We start from the raw sequence: 17,843 nt of genomic DNA, 5'->3' as shown, positions 1-17,843 counted from the left end.
GTCCTCATAGTTTAATATATATAATAACACAATAGCCAATATTTATATAATGTTACAGATATTTATAGCACTTTTATACATGACCATACTTTTTCAGAAATAGTATGGGTTGTGATGAGAGATTTGAGTTTGAATGCTTTTTCAACCTGTTGGCTTATATGATCTTTGGTAAGTTACTTAACCTCTCAGGACCTGTTTTCCCCTCTGTAAAATGGTGATGGTGATGGTGATGGTGCTAGGGTCAAAGTGATACCCACCTTATAAGATAAGGACTGAATGAGACAAATACCTAGTATGCTGTTTGAGACCTAGGAAGCACTTGATTTCCTTTCTCTAAAGATGGTTATTTGCGTCAGTAGACCTCACATTTCCACAGTAGTTATATGTTTATGAAGGTAACATATTCAAATATGTCTCACGTTACACAGTGATTCTTAACTCCCGCAATGGGGGTGGAAGTGGTGATGCCTGTATTGTTAAAGAGCACCCCCGCACCCTCAGTGAGAGTCCTTGGTCTACACTTGACACCCCAAGGATCTCTCACTAGTTGGATATTTTTACTGCTGCTTTACTTCAGTGAAGTGAGGATTATTTACCTCTGTGGGAAGACAGTACATTAAGCTAATGAAAAAGGTAGTCGAGAAATTACCTTCTCATGTGGGGCTAGATGCCAGGGAGCATTGTTTTCTTGGGGTGAGGGGGTGCCTGTGGGGAAGTTGTGATGGAAAGAATGGTGGAAAGACAGAATACTCAGGGTCTAGAGGACCATTGATTGGGCTGTATGGGAGAAAATGGATAAAAGGGAAGGTGAGAGGAACTGAAGACAATTGTCATTTTTCTCATAGATCCTCATTTAGCAGTCTGTGACTTGGCTTCTTCTGGGATACCTACTGCCTCTAAATAGGAACTGCTGTCTTTATGCTGTAAACTTGTCACATTTCCAGTCTCACCTACCCTAGGTATGAGACCTGGACCTACCACTTGGGTCATATACGGTTATCATCTGACTCATCAAAGTCATATTAAGTACCATAAGGTCCTGGAATTTTATCCGTCAAAGCCTAATAGTTCTCCTTATAATGATACATAATGGTTACAAATAAATTTTGGGAACTACAAATAAATTTTGGGAACTGCAAATATGGAAGGCAAAGAGAGAAAGGAAATGGTTTCAGTTTGCTATGAACTGCTTACAGGCTAAATTAACTGAGCATCACTTTTGGCTTATTGTAAAGAAGGGATATAGGACTAAGCTATCCATAAAGTTCTTATTCGAAGTATCCTTTAGAGTTTTGGGTAAGGGACCTTATAATTGAAAATGCTAAGGATACTTCTTAGGCCAGGCAATTAGATTTGAACTGAAGAGATAAGATAATGCTGCAGGTGAAATTATGACTTTGAGAAGAGAGAGGCATATCATTATCTGGGGGAGCCTTGCCGTTCATTAGACACAGAGGCTCCTATAGTGGTAACTACAGACACCCCCCTTCTAAGTTGTGACTTAACTGCTTTGGCCCAGAAGATGCTATCAGTAAACAAAGCTTCCTGGGAATGTCTGCTTGATCCTCTTAAGAGCAAGTTTCCAAAGACTGCCTAGGCCCCCATCCTTATTTTGTTGTCATCTTGAAACTGTCCAAGTGCTCAGCAATGAGGAGCAATAGACAAAAACAATGTGCGATTTTGTGTTAAATTGCATGTATAGACTAGAGAAGAGTAAAATCATAGTGCACAGGACCACTCAAAGACAGCTTCATGGGAAAGAAGAATTTATGGTCGAGAGAGATAGAATTTAAAGAAAGACAAGAGAGCATCTCTAAGGTTCTGTTTTTGTGACTGTTAATTTTTACTCATGGCTCCCATACTGAAACTCCTGGAGATGATTGATGTGAAAGAGGAAATAAGACAGTGTTTGTTAGAAGGAGCAAGGTGCTCAGGCGTATAGTAAGACAGTCTGAATTAGAGCAGCTGGTTGGATGTATGGCGACTTTACCAGCTGGAGGGAGATTAGGAATTACAAATTTCATTAATAGAACCAAAGCACATCACAGATGCCATCAGGCAGAAGCCTTATTATGCAGTAATGACCCCCTGCACGCCCCATCCCCCAATTGACAATGCACAGATTGCGGTCACTGTACACTGCCAATAAATCTGGGTATAGCTGGTAGCCAGTACTTCTCCTTGAAGTTTGACTTGTTCCCTCAAATTGTTAATACTTCTGAAATGTTTTAGCTTTTGGCATCTGGATTTGAGCTTCCCTAGATGTTTGTGGTGTACATCATATTCTCGTCTTTGTACTTCAGTTAATAGCATCTGGTGTCTAATGCCTCTGCACGTATCAATCACTGTGTGGTCATGGACAAGGCCAAAGAATTAACCTGGGTTGGGAGTTGTTATGCTTTCAGTTTACTTTCTCAGTTTGGTTCAGCATTATTCTCTTCTTGCAAAAGGCCGTTTGGGAACAAGCTGGGAATGCAGCAGTTATTTCAGAAGTCCCCTGGGAATTTGCTCTTTAGCAATTAAATTATCTTTAGACTTTATTCCAACTACCAGTGTGATTTTGAGCAAGTTATATAGCCTGAGGATAGCCAGTTACCCACACTTCACCCTGGACCTCTGGGTCTTCACCTGAAAAGTGAAAGGACTAGGAAAGAGGATTTTGAGGTCCTTCCACCTCTAAGATTTTGAGAATTTGATAATTCCTGACTAGTAAGAATCAGATCGTTTTGATACTAGAGCAATGGGTTTGTCCACCCGTGTGTATTCTCCCACATTCATCTGCCTCAAGTCTACTGTCACCACTTATTTTCCCAGATGGAGACTCGGCAGGCTGGTAAAGCCTAATGAAGTTCCCTTAAGAAACTAGACCCAGCCACCTTGCCCATACTCACAGGCTCCTGCCATTCCCTCCCATTCATTCATCCATTCATTCATCCGTTCATTCAACAAACATTTATTGAAGGCCCGTTATGTGCTATGTACTAATCTTTAAAACCTGATGTATGGCTTTTTATCCATTTTCCCTTATACTCGCGTTCTTTGGCAAACTAGGCAGACAACAGCATAGGAAATGTATAGTCAATCATTCTTTTGAATGGTCAGAACTCTAAAATCAAGTTTTCTATAACAAAATGTAATACAGGCACAGTAGGTCCAAAGTGCCAGGGAGGCAGTGGTCAACATGCAAAAAGTGTGGGAAGGGGCCTGGCAAGAAAACATTCTTTTCCATCAAAGTTTCATTCCTCAGGGCCTCATTTCAAAGGTTCATTGCCCCTGCTTTCAGAAATCTCTGTTTCAAGGAAGTTACATGTTTTTGCTGCCTTAATTTGAATTTTGACTAGGCAGAGTGCTGAGATCTAAATTCAGACTGAGAGAACTTGTGATAGAACTCAGGCAGCTCTCTCACAGGACTTGATTTGTAGAGTAGAAAGAAAGGAAAGGAACGTAGAAGCTCAACCAGCTGAAGGTAATCCATCAGGAATTCCTGGTTGCCTGAAACTGAGTTCTGGCTCTCTGTGCTGAGGCAGCAGCCAAAGAGAGAGAAACTAATGCCTAATTTTAGGAAGCAAACAGGTTTGTTTGCTCCCCTGTTTTCTAGATCCTTTTCTACTCTACATGAGGGTTTCTTAATCTCAGCACGATTGACATTTGGGGCTGGATAATTCTTTGTTGTGGGTGGCTGGCCTGTATGTTGTAGGATGTTGAGCAGCATCCCTGGGTTCTATCCACCAGATGCCAGTAGCACCTCCAAGTTGTGACAACAAAATTGTCTCCAGAATTTCCAAGTGTCCCCTGAGGTGGTGCAAAGTCACCTGGTTGTGTCCCACCGCTGTAGATGCTGGTGAAAGCTGAGGTCGTCACTGTCCATGCAGGATATGAAGTAGAAGCCTCAAACCCTGTGATGGCAGGATATCACACACAGTGAAGATGAGAGGTCTTCTTTTCCTGGACCATTCAAGGATGAACATCATCTGAGAAGTAAAATAGCATTAGTTTGTTTTAAAAATCAGGTGTTCACATAGTTTAGAAAATCAGTGTTGCCCAACTACATTTTTTATGTTAAAATTATGATGATTTTCCACATATCTTAAGCATGTGTCAGGTGGGAGGAGATGCCAGGGCACTTTCACATTGTAAATGAAAAGCGAATCATTTGACCCATCACTAAAATACAGCTACCTCTGAATTGTGAAGTGGCAGCTGATTAGCAGCTTCTTACTGAATCCACCAGTATAATTTGTGGATTATAAAATGTGGACATACTGCAATCAAAACTTTCTAGAAACTTCCTCAGAGCAACATTACAGCAGTATAGCTAAAGATTCTGAGACAAATGAGATGCAGTATCCCATTCTCTCACTCCCTGGATGGGGATGGGGAGGTCCCTGAGATATGGGGATATACTTGTCTCTACATTCACTTTACTTCAGAGTCTAATACACTTCTCTAGTTGAGATGAATTGTTTCCCAACTTTTCATATATGTCTTTGAAGATAAATTTATCTTCTTCATATTGAAGTCTTCTGTGGGTTGCTTTTGGCTTCTTCTTCTTGATGTTATTTGTTCACTCCTGAGTTCTAGACATAAATTCATTTCTCCCCAGAACTATAAAACTAGGTCATATCTTGTGGTGAAATAGTTCTGCAGATTCCTGGAATTCTGAAAATAACAGCAATAGGATACCATTACAGCCATTCAACAAACATTTATCAAGAACTGAAAGTCTCCCTTCCACTTGTTTTTCTGTATTCTGATGATATTCTATTGAGGCCACATGGTATCATGGGTTGCTAGGGGAAAGGAGATGGCTTGAATCTTCCCTTAAGGAAAGGGATCATCCTCAGAGCAAACAGGAACTGAGAGAGGAACTATGGGCAGGCTCCTAGATAAAAGTGGAAAGGTGGGTTCTCAGCCCAGGCAATGTGTTCTCAGCCAGGCAATGTGTGTGACCTAAAGTGTCATGATCAGTTATAATATGTATCTCAAGTAATGACCTCTTCATTTATTTTTTTTAAATTGATTTAAGGTTATCCCTCTGTAATTCTAGAGAGAAAGAGATGGAGCTGCAGCTAACCAGGTAACAGTATATAACCCTTTGTGTACTGCATGTGAACAAGTATGTCTTGGTTTATTTAAAAAAAAAAAAGACTGCAAATTTTACTGCTCTAAGGGAATACAAGATAAAGATGAATAAGCTATAATTTATAGGTCAGATTATCTAGTCACAGTATATTAAAAACTCATTTCCTTGTGGGAATCAAGGAAGGAAGAAAGGGCTCCTTCTACTAATGAGATACTCAAAGGATAGTTTCCTCAGGGAAATCTCCCTCCAGTGATAAATGGAGGTCGGAAATGATGGAAACTGGCAGATTTCCTTACAAAGAATCTGTTTTGTGCACTTCACCATAGTGTTTGGACAACAGGAGAAAGAATGAAAAGCAGATCAAGAGACCCCCAGCCAAGATGGTGGAGTAGAAATACCCTGAGCTAACCGCCTTTCACAAGCACACCAAAATCACAACGCTTTGCAGAAAAACCATCGATGAAAAAGACCGGAGCCTACCAGAAAAGATCTTCTACAACTACAATGAGACAGGTAGGAGAGGCAGACTCAACGATAGAGTCAAGTCTCATACTCCCAGGTGGGTGACCCACAAACTGGAGGATAATTACATTGCAGAGGTTCTCCCAAAGGAGTGAGAGATCTGAGCCCCATATCAGGCTCCCCAGCCCAGGAGTCCTGCACCAGGAAGACAAGCCCCCAGAACATTTGGCTTTAAAGGCCAGTGGGGCTTACTTTTAGGAGAGCCAAAGGGCGGGAGGAAGAGAGACTTCACTCTTAAAGGGTGCACACGAAATCTCACATGCTCTGGAACCCAGGGCAGAAGCAGTAATCTGATAGGAGCCTGGGTCAGACATACCTGCTGATCCTGGAACGTCTCCCAGAGAGGCAGGAGGCAACTGCATATCACCCTAGGAACACAAGCACTGATGGCAGCCATTTTGGGGAGCTCCTACCATGTGAACACTGGTACTGGCAAATGCCATTGTGAAACTCTCCTCCTAGCTCATCAGCACCAACACCTGGCCCCACCCAACAGCCTATAGTCAACAGTGCTGGGATGCCTCAGGCCAAGCAGCTAACTGGGCAGGGACACAGCCCCACCTATCAGCAGACTGGCTGCCTTAAGACCACCTGAGCCCATAGCTGCCTCTGGACACGGCCCAGGACCCAGCTCCACCCACCAGTGGGCAGGTACCAGCCCCAGAATCCCCTGGACCCTGATGCTGCCCTCCAGGAAGCCTATTCTAGCCTCTGGGCCAGCTTCATCCACAAGGGGGCAGACACTAGATGCAAGAAAACCACAATCCCAGAGCCTGAAGACCTAGCCTGCCACCAGTAGGCCAGACCCTGCCCTGGGGAGCAGCTGGGCCCCAGCCCTAACCACTAGCAGGCCAACGCAAACTTTGAGACACCCCAGATCCAACTGTGTCAGGAACCGCGCCCACTCCCCCCCCCCCCCCCGCCGCAGCAATCCAAGACCAGCCCTGGGACCCCTGGGCCCTGCAGTTGGACTCTAGGACATGGCTTTGCCCACCAGTAGACCGGCACTAACACCCTTGTTTCACCCATCAGTCAGTGGACAATATTACCAGAGTTTTCTGGACCCTGACTCCATCCACTTATGACCCAGCACTATCCCTGGGTCCCCGTGGGGTTCCGTAGTCAGCTGCCTCTGCAGCCAGCAGCATCCACGTGAGACAGGGCCTGGCAACGTTGGACCAAGGGCTAACCAAGCTTGCTAGACCTCCCACATAGTCAGCCTGCGACAACAGGAGGACCCATGCAATCCTCATATGAAGAACTCTAGGGCATACAGCTTGAGTGATGAGAGAGGAGTGTGCTGTTGGGACGCATAGGAGGTCTCCCACAAAATACCACTTCTCCAAGGTCGTAAAATGTAACCAACCTACCAGATACATAAAAATACAAACAGCAAGGTAGCAAAATGAGGTGACAGAGGATCGTGTTCCAGATGAAGGAACAAGATAAAACCCCAGAAGAACAACTAAGTGGAGATAGGCAATCTACCTGAGAAGGATTTCAGGGTAGTGATTGTAAACATGATCAAAGAACTAGGGAGAAGAATGGATCCAAAGAGTGAGAAGTTAAAAGTTTTTAACAAAAAGAGTTAGAAAATATATATTGATAGAACAACCAAACAGAGATGAAGAATACAATAACTGAGAAGAAAAATATACTAGAAGGAATCAACAGTATACTAAATGATGGATCAGTGAACTGGAAGACAGTAGTGGAAATCACTGATGCTGAACAGAAAAAAGAAAAAGGAATGAAAAGAGGACAGAGACCTCTGGGACAACATCAAGTGTACTAATATTCACATTATAGGGGTCCCAGAAGGCAAAGAGAGAGAGAAAGGAACTGAAAACATATCTGAAGACATAATAGCTGAAAACTTCACTACCCTGGGAAAGGAAATAGACATCCAAGTCCAGAAAGTGCAGGGAGTCCCATCCAGGATTAACCCAAAGAGGAATACACCAAGACACATTGTTACTAAAATGGCAAAAACTGAAGATAAAGAGAGAATATTAAAGGCAGCAAGGGAAAAGCAACAAATAACATACAAGGGAACTCCTATAAGGCTATCAGCTGACTTTTCAGCAGAAACTCTGCAATTTGGAAGGGAGTGGCACAATATATTTAAAGTGATAAAAGGGAAAAACATACAACCAAGAATACTCTAGCCAGCAAGACTGTTCAGATTTGATGGAGAGATCAAAAGCTTTACAGGCAAGCAAAAGTTAAGAGTTCAGCACTACCAAACCAGCTTTTCAAGAAATGTTAAAGGAACTTCTTTAAGTTAGAAAGAAAAGGCCAAAACTGGGAACATGAAAATTATGAAAGGAAAAAGCTCATAGGTAAAGGCAAACATAAATGTAGGAAATCATATCATGCACAAAGCTAGTAAGAAGGCTAAAAGACAAAAGTAGTAAAAATCATCTATATCCTCAGTAAGCAGTTAAGGGATACACAAAACAAATAGATGTAAAGTATGATATCAAAAACAGTAATCGTGAGGGAAGGAGAGTACAAATGCAGGGTTGTTCAAATGCATTTGAAATTAAGAGATCAGCAACTTGATACAATCGTGTATATATACATAGATTGCTATATAAAAACCTCATGGTAACCACAAATCAAAAACCTATGCTAGATACACAAAAAAGTAAAAGGAATCCAAGCATAACACTAAAGATGGTCATCAAATCACAAGAGAAGAGAACAAAAGAAGAAAGGAACAAGAAAGACAGAAACAAACCCCAAACAATTAACAAAGTGGCAACAAGAACACATACATATCAATAATTACTTTAAATTTAAATGGACTAAATGCTCCAGTCAATAGACTTAGAGTGGCTGAATGGATAAAAGAACAAGACCTGTATACATGCTGCCTACAAGAGACTCACTTCAGATCTAAAGACACACAGACTGAAAGTGAGGGGATGGAAAAAGTTATTCCATGAAAATTGAAATCAGAAGAAAGCTGGGGTGGCAAAACTTATATTAGACAAAATAAGCTTTAAAATAAAGACTGCTATAAGAGACAAAGAAGGACACTGCATAATGATCGCGGGGTCAATCCAAGATGAAGATCTAACAATTGTGAATATATATGCATCCACCATAGGAGCACCTAAATACATAAAGCAAATGTTAATGGACGTAAAGGGAGAAATCAACAGTAACACAATAATAGTCGGGGACTTTAACACCTCACTTACGTCAATGGACAGATCTTCCAGACAAAAAAATCAGTAAGGAAACACTGGCCTTGAATGACACATTAGACGAGATGGACTTAATGTCTGTATCTATCTATCTATCTATCTATCTATCTATCTATCTATCTATCACATTTCATTCAAAAGCAGAATACACATTCTTTCCAAGTGCACATAGAACATTCTCCAGGATAGATCACATGCTAGGCAACAAAACAAGCCTTGGTACATTTTTAAAAATTGAAATCATATAAAGCATCTTTTCCAATTACAGTGCTATGAAACAAAAGAAGTCAACTACAAGAAAAAAAGACTGCAAAAAAAAAAAAAACCACACCGAAACATGTGGAGGCTAAACAATATGCTACTAAACAACCAATGGGTCAATGAAGAAATCAGAGGAAATAAAAAAGAAATACCTAGAGACAAATGAAAATGAAAACACAATCCAAAAATCTACGGGACACAGCAAAAGCAGTTCTAAGAGGGAAGTTTATAGCGACACAAGCTTACCTTGGGAAACATGATCTGACCTGATTCCACAGCAGCCCCATAAGAAAGGGTTTCCTCTGATTTCGTTGTTCGCATACCACCTTCACAATTTTTATAATATCCATGTACTACCTTTTATCTAAGTATACAACTTTATATTTGTATTTCAACCACTTTTTTTTAATACATCTTTATTGGAGTATAATTGCTTCACAATACCATGTTAGTTTCTGTTGCACAACAAAATGAATCAGCCATATACATACACATGTCCCCATATCCCCTCCCTCTTGAGCCTCCCTCCCATCCTCCCTATCCCACCCCTCTAGGTCATCTCAATCACTATTTTTTAAAATAAATGTAAAAATTTTTTTACCACACTCAAAAAAGCAAAGCAGATCAACAGATTTTTGTCTGCCCTTGAGGACTTAACAATCTAGGCAAGGAATATATGTGCCTTAGAGAGTGTAAGATATTATAAATTATACGTGCTCACCAAGGGGATGTGAGATAAAAGGACCAGCAGGAAATGGGTGAAGGAAGTGTGGACCTGAATTAGCATAGAGTAGAGGAGATTTCCAGGAAGGGGCAGAGAGAGAGGGAGCAAGGCCAGAGAGCAGTAGTAGGTAGCTGAGAGAAGGAGGAACCTTAGGGAGAGAAACTTAGAGAGCTGTGACTGCATAGCTGAGGACTCTAACTTTGATATACTAGTGCCCAGAGAGTCACTTTAGGTTGCAGAGTAAAGGACTGCTGTGATGAAAAGAGCATTTGAAAACTTTTATTCTGGCACCTTGTTTCCTATCACCTGAAACAGGGAGGAGCAAGTACAAGGTTTGAGAACTAGTCGGGGCATGAGATGATTAGGGTCAATCTGAAAGACAACATGGGCAAATACTGTAGAGCTTGGTAACAAATTGACCTGAAGGACAGAAGGGGACAAAAATAGCTCTAAGGTTGTGAGCCTGGTGCATGGTGGCAGTGCCACTGAGTAATGTGGTAGTGTTGACTGTAACTTCACAAGCTCAGCTGTATACAAATTCCACATGCAGAAGAATATTCAGAAAGAGATGTCCTACCAGTAATTAGAGCCAAAGGAGTGAAGTGAGAGTGGGAAGTCTTAGCAAGAGGGCTAGTTCGTGAGTGCTTTGTCAAGTCTCCAGTCAACAGGGGCTTTGTTGAGGGGGGCTGGGAGGAGGCCACTTATGTGAGCGATTATGCTCATGTCATGATGTTTCATTGTGAAATCCAGAGTAATGAGTCAGGGCCACATATCTCTTTCTCTTCAATAAGATATGTTTGCCTTCAAGGATGACTGAATAAATGAAAAGGTGTTTGAATTTACACAAATATTTGAATTGCATAGAGTTGTTTTTCCTGTACGTCTGTCAATGAGGTCTCTACTCTTTGTTAACAAATGCTTACCTTTCACAGTAGCAGTGGAAATAGTGCCTACTGCCCTGACGTTATTAAATGTTTCTCTCTGGGGCTGGTGCTGGGAGCTGCTTGATTCCTGTTAGGGACACAAACAAACATAGTGGCTCCCCGACACCATTCGTGATTCATCTCACCTGTCGTACCAGTGACTCTGCATGTTTCTGTGTAGCCAAGGTGCATTATTTTAGCATCAGGTAAGGGCAGAGAGGCAGGAGTACCCAGGTGATGGCAACAGAAGAGACACACAGGGAAGCCTTTGAGTTCAGCAGCTGGAGGTGACTTTGCCTTTTAATCTCAGAGTCTGTAAAGGGAGAGAAAAAAGTTCAGGGTCATAGAGGAAAAGCTGGATGTCTCCTTCACATGGCTGGTTAGCAAAGAAAAATACCCCCAAAAAACAGAACAGATTGTTCCTAATATAACTTGTGCCCTAATTTGAGGGCAGTTTTGTACCCCATTCTCTACCTTTCTGTAACTAGCTTAAAAGCAGAGCTTTCCCTTTCTGCAAAGAAGTTCCATTCTCTCGTCCACTCCAGTGAGCCCTCAGCCAAATGAAAAACGATTCCAATAAACACACTGCTGTTAGTTACCAAATAAAGAGTAGGTTAAACCAACAGCCATGGCCAGTCCTTGGTGTCAGACAGATTTTTCTTCCTCTAGGCAGTGACCTTTACAGGTTCTGTGTCATTTGCTTTCATCACACCACTACAGAGTAATGAGAAAGTATTGTTCTCATTTTGAAGTAGAGAAAGGCAGAAGTGAAGAAATTAAATTACTCTTTACTCTATTTTCTCCCTCGACAGTCCAGTGTCATTTAGCTCATTTCAGCTCTGATACTTACTAGCTGTGTGACTTCAGGCAAGTTTAGGCAAGTTACTCTATATGTGCTACAGTTTCTTCATCTATAAAATAGGGCCAAAATAATAATAATCAACTTCATAGGATTCTTGTGAGGATTAATGAGTTAATACAAGTAAAGCACTTAGAACCTGGCACCATAGTAAGCATTCAGTAAGTATTAGCTGTCAAGACAATAACAGTAACCTCACTCAAGCCTAGTAAACATTACTTCCATTAAGCTGATCATTTTCCAAATCCACCTCCTTAGCCCGAATTCTGTCCTAAATTCCACATCTGTATTTACAGTTGCTACTATATGTCAGTTAAAAATATAATTATTCAGCAACTATTTTTGAGCACCTGTTCTTTGAGTTCAAAGGAGTCCAATAACACCCTCTCCCCAGCTGAGTTCTGAACCAATTAAAGAGCAAGACAAAGTGAGGCAACTGGAAGACTAAAATCACCTTTATTCCTGATAAATCTGATAATAAAGGATTAAGCATTGTCTGCAGGGAAGTGGGCTGCAGCCCAGACTTCCCCAGTGACAGGCAGCACAAGACTGGGGCAGGCTTCCTCCCACAAGGGCAGATTCTACCCCTGAAAACTGTTGGCTTAGAGGAGAAGAGTAGAATGTATACTTCTGGTTAGCTAGAGAGAAAAGGAAAAATGAGGAGCTGGGCTATTTATACCCAGCTTCTCCTAATAAACTCACTAATTGGGAAAGTTAATTTCTCTTCCTCTGGGGAAGAGTGAAAGAGGAGAGAAGAGAGACTAGAAGAGTTACGTTGGTGGGGATCTCTTCCCGTGGAAGGAAACATGTGGAGGAGGGATGAAGCAGTCTCCCCCAGACTTGGTGTATGCTGGGTAATGTGCTAAGCATTGGACATCTCTACCTTTGTACATAGTGGGCACTTTCAACTCAACAGCTCTAAAATCTTCATCTTTTTACCAGACATGTTGCTTTTCCTGCATTTTCATTTTTGTTGTTGGTAGCATTACTAACCTCCTAAGCAACCTGGATATAGCAATATCAGACCCCTTTTGACTTGTTCCTTCTCTTGTCCTTCACATTTGTGTCACCAAGGCCTGTAGGTTATTTTCTTCATTAACTTTTGATTCTCCCACCTTTCCTTCCCATTGTTGCTGCCCCAGTTAAGGCCCTCATAATTTCTCCCCTGGACATTGACATAGGCTTCTGACTTCATGCCTTCCTAGTCTATCAAAACCATTCTTTTTCTTCAAAACCCAGCTTGAACTCTTCCTCATCTATTGAGCCACTACAGTCATAATTAACTACTCTTTCCTGTGGGTACCGTATCCACACTGATTAACTTCTCTTATGACAACTGTGCTATTCATCTCAGTGTTTCATGGGACTTACAAATTACTTTGTATATATTTGGCACTAAATAGATACTTGTTGAATGAATGACCCAGATTAGCAGTATAGTTAGAGAACACAGGATATAAACCTCATGGCCTCATTCAGTTGTTTAAAAACTTACTTTGTGCATGGTAAGAAGGAATTATGTTATTTTATCTTAATTTTGAGCTATGTCATGCTTCTAAAAGTTGGATATAGTCCTAGTACTGGTACATGGAACACTTGTTCTGATGTGTCCTATAAGCATGTATGGAAAAAGAACTTGCTCACTGAACAAAAGCTGTGCCCAGTTTCTGTGGTTGGTTTGGTTATTGCCATTTCTATTAGAAGACATTAGTTATATAGTTGGAGCTTTTAATTGAGATCTAAACTGAAATACTGTTGTTAACACTCATTGTTTTAAATGCCTAATGCTTATTTCCCCCTTCTCTTCTGGGAAGGCCTTCCATCCAGGTACTGCCTCATTGGTCTAAGTATGGGCAGCTGACCCAAGTGGAGCTGTTCTGGGAATATATTCAACAGAATCAGACTGAGGGATTGAGCTTCAGTCTAGTTACTCTCTTGAGTGAAAGAGACTTTTAAAGGTAGGAGCTCTTGGCAACCATATTCTGCCCTATAGACTAAAACAAGAGAGAGTAAATTAGAGAGCAAAGAGAATAAAGTAGAAATGAGAGACAAAGAATGGCATTTAAGTTCTTGGATCCAGCTGTTATTGAAGCCACACTGCACTTTCTGTCCTTGGTTTCATGAGACATCCTAATACCCTTCTAATAAATTCCTTCTTTTAGCTTAGGCTTCAGTTGGTTTTGTTTTCTGTTATAGGCAACTAAAAGTGTTCTAATTGGTACAGTCACCAGTTTGTTTCACAGGATAGTGGAAGAGCTCTCTCTTTCTCATATATATGATTTTTTATTAGATACTTTTTTTATTGTGGTAAAAAAGGTAATATGAAACTTACTATCTTAACCATTTTAAGTGTACAGTTCAGTAATGTTAAGTATATTCACATTCTTGTGAAAAAAATCTCCAAAACTTTTTCATTTTGCAAATCTGAAACTATACCCATTAAACAACAACTCCGTATCCTTTCCCCTTGGCCCCAGCTCCTGGTAACCATCATTGTACTTTGTTTCTATGAATTTGATTACTTCAGATACTTTATAAGTGGAATCAAATGGTAGGATCAAATAATATTTATCTTTCTGTGACGGGCTTCACTTATAGCATAATATCCTGAAAATTCATCCATGTTGTAGCATGCAAAAGGATTTCCTTCCTTTTTAAGGCTGAATAACGTTGCATTGTATGTATACCACATTTTGTTTATCCATTCGTCTGCTGGTGGACATTGGGGCTGCTTCCTCCTCTTGGTTATCGTGAATAATGCTGCTGTAAACATGGGTGTGCAAATATATCTTTGAGACACTGCTTTCAGTTTTTTCAGTCCCACAGAAATGGGACTGCTAGATCATTTGGAAGTTCTATTTTAAGTTTTTTGAGGAACCTCCCATACTGTTTTCTATAGTGGTTGCACCATTTTACAGTCTCACCATCATACACAAGTATTCCAATTTCTTCTCATCCTCACCAACACTTGTTGTTTTCTGTTGTTGTTGTTGTTAGTAGCCATTCTAATTAGTATGAGGTGATATTGGGGTTTCCGTTTACATTTCTCTGATGATTAGGGATGTTGAACATCTTTTCATATACTTGTTGGCCATTTTGTATATCTTCTTTGGAGAAATGTCTGTTCGAGTCCTTTGCCCATTTTTTAACCAAGTTATTTGACTCTTTCATTGTTTAATTATAGAAGTTCTTTATGTATTCTGGATACTAATCCCTTATCAAACATATGATTTAAAAATATTTTCTCCCATTCCATAGGTTGCCTTTTTGTATATATAAATTTTAATTAAAAAATAGCTGATGAGGAACTTCCCTGGTGGCGCAGTGGTTAAGAATCCACCTGCCAGTGCAGGGGACACGGGTTCGATCCCTGGTCCAGGAAGATCCCACATGCTGCAGGGCAACTAAGCCTGTGAGCCACAACTACTGAGCCTGCACTCTAGAGCCTGCGAATCACAAGTACTGAGCCCACGTGCCACAACTCCTGAAGCCCGTGTGCCTAGAGCCCATGCTGTGCAACAAGAGAAACCACCACAATGAGAAGCCTGTGCGCCACAACGAAGAGTAGCCCCTGCTCACCACAACTAGAGAGAAAAGCCCGCACCCAGCAATGAAGACCCAATGCAGCCAAATAAATAAATAAATAAAATTATTTTTAAAATAGCTGATGAAAATATGGTTTATTCAGTTAAATTCAGCAAACATTTAAAGGGCACTTAAAATGTGCAAGGTATTCTGTTTGGTACTAGGCTTGATATAAGACAGTGGTTCTCCTGATATACTCCTTCCCCTATAGCTTGAATTCAATTTAACCCCAGCAGGGATGGTTTTAAAATTCATAATTCAGTCTATGCATTTCCTTGACACCAGCTCAACCCTAGGTTTTGTAATATACTAAAGCACTGCAGGGAGACTAGGGTGTTGAGGCTCCCTGGCTCCTGGTCTTCTCAGCCTGGGAGGCCAGCTTAATCTGGAGCTTTCAAATTAATCTTGTGCCAGTATTAGTGGGACCTTGAGCAAGTCCTGGAAAGACTGAATAAGAAAGACTGAGGCAGACTCTAAGACCGTTAGTCTTCAAATCAGAAGTCTTCTCAAGGCAGGATAGACCCAAACCAATTTTGGGGGACTCGGGATGTAGATCACCAGCTGAATATATCAAAGATTTCAAATCATCATCACTTCTCCACTGCTTTACCAAACCAATCCTTCTGAGTTAGGGCCTCAGAATCCTAAACACTGCCCTCCAGACAGTAAGAAGGTATACAAGATGAAAACTCATTGCCACCTTTGACCTGTATGCCATAAATATTGTTTTGTATTAGTTTTCTTCTTACATAATGCAATCCCAGCTGGAATTGTGATCGAGATCTCTGTGGAACTTTCTATGCCCTGGTACATAATATATCTGTTAAAGAAATTAGATTTTAGTTTACACTAGATTATAACCCCAGTAAACCCATACCAAACGTGTAAAGGAACCCACCTGTCACTTTGATATCCCCTGTGGCTTTGGCAATGTTGTTTTCAATCATACAGGAGTATGTGTTGTTGATCGTGACATTGTAGAGTACAGATACAACCTTCATGGTCACATTCTTAGAGTTCAGCTCAAAGCTGGTGTCGGAGACTTCTGAGAAGTTGGCTCCCCAGTCAACTTGGGATGCCCAGACCACTGTTGGCTGGGGAAACCATCGGGGAGCCTCACATCGTAAGCTCTCTGAGGTGGCGTTACAGTCCGCGTTCACTTCTGGGATGCTGAAGGCTGCAGGGTTGAAGGTCAAAAAGGGTCAGGGGTCAAGGTCAGACGGATAAGACAATATAGCCTTTGAAGTGCTAGGTCTTAAAAACACATTGAAGTGACTCAGTACTTTCCCAGTGGGCTGTCTATGTATGACCCATTGTATTGTAGATGCAAAAAATGATTTGCTCATAGTATTGCTATACATCACAACACTTTGGACAATATCACAAACTCCAAGGACCTAAGTTCTAGGTATACTTGTTACAACACATAAATTTCTCCAAGTAAGAGGAGTTCCAGTGATCACACAAAAAAATTATCAATTAGGGAAACTGGGTATTTATTTTCCTAGGCACCTATGAAGCCTCCTGAATTTTATGTAATTTTTCTGCCTGGAGGGTAAAAGCGTGGGGAGGGAGAAGGAAGAAACAAACAGCATTCACCTACCCACAGAAATTCCATACACAGGCCTTGTCATCATGGGGATCTGAAGTTTGCTTGGGTAGAGACTGCCCAGCCCTGGTATCCATGAATAAAGACAGGCATTTGTTTTCTTTTAAGATAATTCTCCTCACTGGAGAGGCAAGTACATTTTGAATTTAAGACGAACTTCCTCCTCTATCTAGGCAGAGAGACACTTATAGAAAATGTTAAGGCCTGGACTTTGGCCTGTAAAATGTTTATTATGCCAAAAGGGCAAGATACAAATTATTAATTTATTTAGCATCTTCCTCTGCCCAGGACTGTGCTAGTGTGGACTGAGAGGTGGAAGGAAAGCCTTTGCCATGCCCTTCAAGAGCCTGCTGCCTAGCAGGAGAGACGTACTTGGAGCACATACTTGGAGCAGGCAGGGCACAAGCTCCTGGGAAATGATGTGGGAACCTGAGTGCACATGACAATGAACCACCGTTTATTGAGGGTGTGCTCTGTGCTAGGGACCAAATTCCAGACATTTTTTTTGTTCCTCACAACAGTCCTAGGGATATCTATTATTGTGCCCATTTAACAAAATAAGCTTTTAATTTTAGAATAACTTTAGATTTACAGAAAGGTTGCAAAGATTAGTACAGAGAGTTCTTGTATACTTCTCACCCAGTTTCCCCTAACATTAACATCTTAGATAACCATGATGCATTTGTCAAAACTGAGAAACTATCATTCGTATATTACTATTAACTAAACCAGCCTTTATCTGGATTTTACCAGTTTTCCCACTAATGTCCATTTTATATCCCAGGATCCCATCCAGAATACCACATTGCACTTATTTGTCATGTCTTTTTAGATTCCTCTGGTCTGTGACAGTTTTTCAATCTTCCCATGTTTTGCATGATCTTGACAGTTTTGAGGAGTACTGGCCAGGTATTTTGTAGAATGCCCCTCTATTGTAATTTGATGTTTTTCTCAAGATTAGACTGAGGTTATGGGTTTTGGAGAGGAAAACTATAGAAGTAAAAGTGCCCTTCTCATCATGTCACATCAGAGAGTGCATGCTATTAACATGATTTATCGTGG

General features: G+C 41.0%; 1 protein-coding gene and 1 long non-coding RNA gene across 10 annotated transcripts in view; one reads left to right on the top strand and one right to left on the bottom strand.

The window, feature by feature from the left end:
* LOC132514472 (uncharacterized) overlaps positions 1-15,261 on the top strand; it is a 36,376-nt gene extending 21,115 nt beyond the window's left edge. For 5 of the 9 annotated variants that reach the window (XR_009538809.1, XR_009538807.1, XR_009538813.1 and 2 more), the window contains 3 exons: positions 3,836-3,978; positions 5,027-5,077; positions 13,402-15,261. This is a non-coding gene — a long non-coding RNA (uncharacterized LOC132514472). Of the gene's footprint in view, positions 1-3,835; positions 3,979-5,026; positions 5,078-5,409; positions 5,580-13,401 lie in introns of those variants that run through there. The other 4 variants (XR_009538811.1, XR_009538808.1, XR_009538812.1 and 1 more) reach the window with 4 other exon arrangements.
* Positions 2,771-17,843, bottom strand: part of VTCN1 (V-set domain containing T cell activation inhibitor 1) — a 110,508-nt gene continuing 95,435 nt past the window's right edge. Inside the window, exons 8-10 of the mRNA XM_060139233.1 lie at positions 16,071-16,349; positions 10,875-11,041; positions 2,771-3,971 (exon numbers count right to left, since the gene is read on the bottom strand). Coding sequence (XP_059995216.1) covers positions 10,920-11,041; positions 16,071-16,349 — 401 coding nt within the window. The 3' untranslated portion in view covers positions 2,771-3,971; positions 10,875-10,919. The remainder of the gene's footprint in view (positions 3,972-10,874; positions 11,042-16,070; positions 16,350-17,843) is intronic.

The sequence above is a fragment of the Lagenorhynchus albirostris genome, chromosome 2 (assembly GCF_949774975.1).
Source record: "Lagenorhynchus albirostris chromosome 2, mLagAlb1.1, whole genome shotgun sequence".
NCBI lineage: Eukaryota > Metazoa > Chordata > Mammalia > Artiodactyla > Delphinidae > Lagenorhynchus > Lagenorhynchus albirostris.
The sequence above is the reverse complement of the archived record's forward strand: the minus strand, read 5'-3'. Positions and strand labels throughout refer to the sequence as shown.